The 4,129-nt window shown below is 45.3% G+C and overlaps 1 protein-coding gene across 1 annotated transcript; it reads left to right on the top strand.

The window, feature by feature from the left end:
- Nucleotides 1–555: 555 nt before the first annotated feature.
- On the top strand, nt 556–3,047 carry LOC120878682 (LYR motif-containing protein 9-like). Its single transcript, XM_040261417.1, has one exon. It carries the CDS (start codon nt 591–593, stop codon nt 825–827), a length of 237 nt encoding a protein of 78 aa, XP_040117351.1. The 5' UTR covers nt 556–590; the 3' UTR covers nt 828–3,047.
- Nucleotides 3,048–4,129: the final 1,082 nt, after the last annotated feature.

The raw sequence follows: 4,129 nt of genomic DNA, 5'->3' as shown, positions 1-4,129 counted from the left end.
TAGGGTAATATTGTAAGTCATTACATTTCAAGAAAGAAGGAAAGAAAACAAAACTGATAGAAGCTAAGCCTTGAGAAAATATGATGTCATACAAATATCTTGGCAAATTATAATCCTGCTGTCTTTTCTTTCATTCTGTAAATGGCATAAAGCAATATTCTTTGAACCCTAATATTAAAAAGTCCTGATTTCATTTATTGTATTTTAAATATAATTGCATATTTTCCTGATATCAATCAGATATGTGGATAATTCTGTGGTATATTTTATTTGGTAAATTACAGTAAATATCTGAAACAGTTCATAGTCCTTAACATGAAGTCTTCCATTTTTTTCTTTCCATACTTAAGTTTCAAGAGTAAATATCAGAATTCCAAAGTTTATCAATGACTATCTCATGGATTTTTCCAATCAATGAACTGAATATTTCCCACAGGACTAAACACAAAATATTGAAGCCTACTTCTAAATTTTTTTCTGGCTTTTTCATTTCAGAGATTGTTTTCTAAATCTGGAAATAGAGGTGCACTCGTGGCCGCCGCGTGCGAGGCGGATGTTCCCCAGCGGAGGCGGGGACTGAGGTCTGGCGGATGGCCCCACTACTGGGGGCAGAGCTGGTCCAGACGCCGCTGCAGCTCTACCGATACCTGCTGCGCTGTTGCCGGCAGCTGCCCACCAAGGGCATCCAGGAGCATTACAAGCATGCCGTTCGGCAGAGTTTCTGGGTTCATTCGAATGAGGACAACCCTGAGAGGATCCAGCAGATTATTAAGAGAGCCATTGAAGATGCCGACTGGATCCTGAACAAATATAAAAAACAAAACTGAGACTCCAGGGCGTGAAGAGTGCAGCTGCCTTGGAGACGCTGACATGGAGAGCCCTCGCTTCGCCCAGCCCTGGCAGCAGCAGCAGCCGTGCTGGGATATCCACTGGCCTGGTTGGCTGGGAGCAGGAAATCAGTGATAGGAGAAGCTGTCATTTGCTCAGACTGCGCTTCCTGCCACATTTGTGTCCCCAGCGTCCTTCACATTTGCTTTTCCAGCTGGTGATGAGGTGAGCTTTGGGGACAAGGTGTTTTCTGACTTTTCTCTGAAAGTGATTCATTTACTCTGGATGTCATCGTTTGAGAGGCAGAGCTGGCGTCCCCTCACACAGCAGCCTGTGCAGAGGACAGGGCCTGGGCTTTACATTCAGGCTGATCTGGGTTTGGAGCTCAGCTCACTGGCTTTTCAAGGGTGTTGGCTTCAAGTCCATTTCTTCCTTCGTTAGGATTAGATAAAATGAAATCAAAGAGTCTGACCTAGGACATGGTATGCGGTGGGGCCAGTAAATGTCCTTCTGAGGAAGCCAGCCTCTGATGCTCTCGCGGTGCTCACACGTCTCTCTGGCTCACTCCACATCAGCTCTTAGTTCTCTGTGGGTGTCTCTGTCCCTGCTTGTCACCCCAGGCCCTGAGCCCTCACAGTTGCACTGTGCCCGGGGGTCCGCCCAGCAGCTGCCCTTCCTGACACCAACACTTCCAGCCCAGAGAGACAGAAGCCCTGGTCCTTATCTTCGTGGGATCTGTCGTGTTTCAGAGTGCCGAAACAAAAAATGCCAGGGCAGCTGCAGTAGACGCCGATGGGTTCAGGCTGCGTGTGACCAGCCCTTGCCTACTTTGGCTCCATCTTAGAAGGCAAGGGAGGAGGAGCAAGCAAGCAGTCGTGAGGGTCGTCGTGAGCCTGAAGTCCGTGGAGAAGGCAGACCTGGGTCGTGTCCCAGCTCCACACAAAGTGCTCTCGAGTAACTCACCTCGCCTCCTTCAGTCCTGGTTTCCCATCTATCCAGGCAGTAATGACCATACCTACCTCACCGTGCCACAGTGAGGAGTCATAAGCCCTAATGTATGCCAAGTGCTTCACCCAGGACCCGGCCTGGGGAGCCAAGGAGAAGGGAGCTCCTTCTCAAGAGATTGAGCCCCTTTTCAAGGTCACAAAATGACTACGTTGGGTCTGTGAATGTACCAAACCCTCTAGATTTAAGAGGGGAAGGACAGCAGCAGGGTGAGAGGGAGGAACGGGGAGGGCGAGCAGAGAACGTTGGGGTGACTGGCTGGAGCGGGTGGAGCAGCGAGAAGATGCAAGGAGAGACCACACCAGTGGTGAGTGTCCCCCGAGGACTCCCAGCCAGAGGATGAGCTTGCAATCATGTGACTTACAGTGACTCAGATACGCCCATGTGCGCTCAGCTGATAAGCAGATCATGAAGTAAATACATCAGAGCTCTGGTGTATGTTCCCTAATGTGTGCTGTTGTGTTCAATGTTGAGGATTAGAGGCAGGCAGACAGAAAGCTGCCAGAAGGGATCATTCTTTCATGTTTCAACTCGTTAACTGAAATGTCCGGTCCTAGGTAAAGATAAAATTTCAGAACTTGCATGAAGGTTGAGGCATCTCTCTTCCAGGTGGGATCTGCCCCAGTGGGAAACCTGCTGTCAGAGGAGGGGACCACGGGCAGGCCGCCTTTGCTAGCTTGGGGTGGGGGAGTGGCAGGAGGCGCCTGGCAGACAGGCAGTTTCACTAAAGGTTCGGAATAGCACCGATTGCTCAGGAAGTCCCACACTGTTCTGTGTGGGTGAGGCGGTGTGGACTGAAGAGATGGTTCTGCAGCCATCTCTTCGTGTACTTGTCTCCTGTCTGAGGGTGAACCCTTTGCGGGCAGGGACCGTGCGCTGGCCAGCTGTGTGCCTGCTGCCCCAGTGGCAAGCTTTGAGCATTTGCTGATGGGAGGATGATAAGCCAGGCAGACTGATGTGCTGCTTCTGTTGGAGTGTCTATTGCTTTCTAATAACGGGGGATGCTGGGAGGTGGTGATTATTTCCTGGCCAACCACTGATATATGTGTGTGTGTTATCACTGATGCTCAGAGTCTCATTACTACTATGGAATCAATTCTGACTTCGAGAATCTCCTGAAAGGATTTTGGGGATTCCTTGGACTGCACGTGGAGTCCATGGACTGCACTTGAAGATCACTGTCTCTGTGTGTAATCTCAATAAAGCAGAATACTTAAGAGGAAAAAATAAATAAATAAATCTGGAAATAAAATTAAGTAACAGTATATATTGTTAGATACATAGTGACACTAGTGGCAAAGTATGTAAAACTCATCACAATATTGTAAAGTAATTATCCTCTAATTAAAATAAATAAAGTTTTAAAAAGAGAAAAAAATAAATAGACTGTGTAGATATTAATAAATATATAAGTAAATAAAGCTTATTCCAACTGTTATAAAAAGAACCTGTGAAAGAGATGTGGGATCAATCACCGATCTGCAAGATCCCCCTGGAGGAGGACATGGCAACCCACTCCAGGAGTCTTGCCTGGAGAATGTCATGGACAATGGCACCTAGCAGCTACAGTCCATATGACTGCAAAGAGTCAGATGCAACTGAAGTGACTCAGCATGCATGCATGCACATATACATTTAAGACTGCTATGTTTCTTCATGAATGTTATCTTTTGTCATGATGCCATGTTCCTCTTTATTGCTAAAAATACTCATTTTTTCAGAAGTCTACTTGATCTTATATTAACTTGGTCACAACTCATGCTTTATTTTGATTATTTTGTCCATTTACCCTTTTATATTCTTTCACATTTAAGAATCCTCTTTAATTTAATCCTCTTCATGTAAATTTTCTTGTAGACAACACATAGTTTGGGCTTAAGTAAAATCTTTATCTTTAATTATTGTGCTTATTTCATTTGCTTTTTTATTGTGATATAGGTCACATATAAAATTTTACAAAAAGGGTAAAATTTAATGGTTTTTAGTTTATTCACAAAGTTGAGGAACTTTCATGGTATTTTCATCACCCTATTTCTTTCATCACCCTAAAAATAAACCAGATACCTATGGTCAATCCGATTTCCCTTTTCTCCAGTCCCTGGGAAACAATACTTCTCGCTTCCATGACTTTTCCTATTTGGATCTTTATGTAAATGAAAAATATTTTATTCCACCTCATACAAAGAGTTGATTCATTGGAAAAGCCTCTGATGCTGGGAGGGATTGGGGGCAGGAGGAAAAGGGGACGACAGAGGATGAGATGGCTGGATGGCAACACCGACTCAATGGAAATGAG

The sequence above is a fragment of the Oryx dammah genome, unplaced genomic scaffold (genome assembly GCF_014754425.2).
Source record: "Oryx dammah isolate SB20612 unplaced genomic scaffold, SCBI_Odam_1.1 HiC_scaffold_19, whole genome shotgun sequence".
Classification (NCBI taxonomy): Eukaryota; Metazoa; Chordata; class Mammalia; order Artiodactyla; family Bovidae; genus Oryx; species Oryx dammah.
Note: the sequence above shows the minus strand (reverse complement) of the source record. Positions and strands in the feature narration are given on the sequence as shown.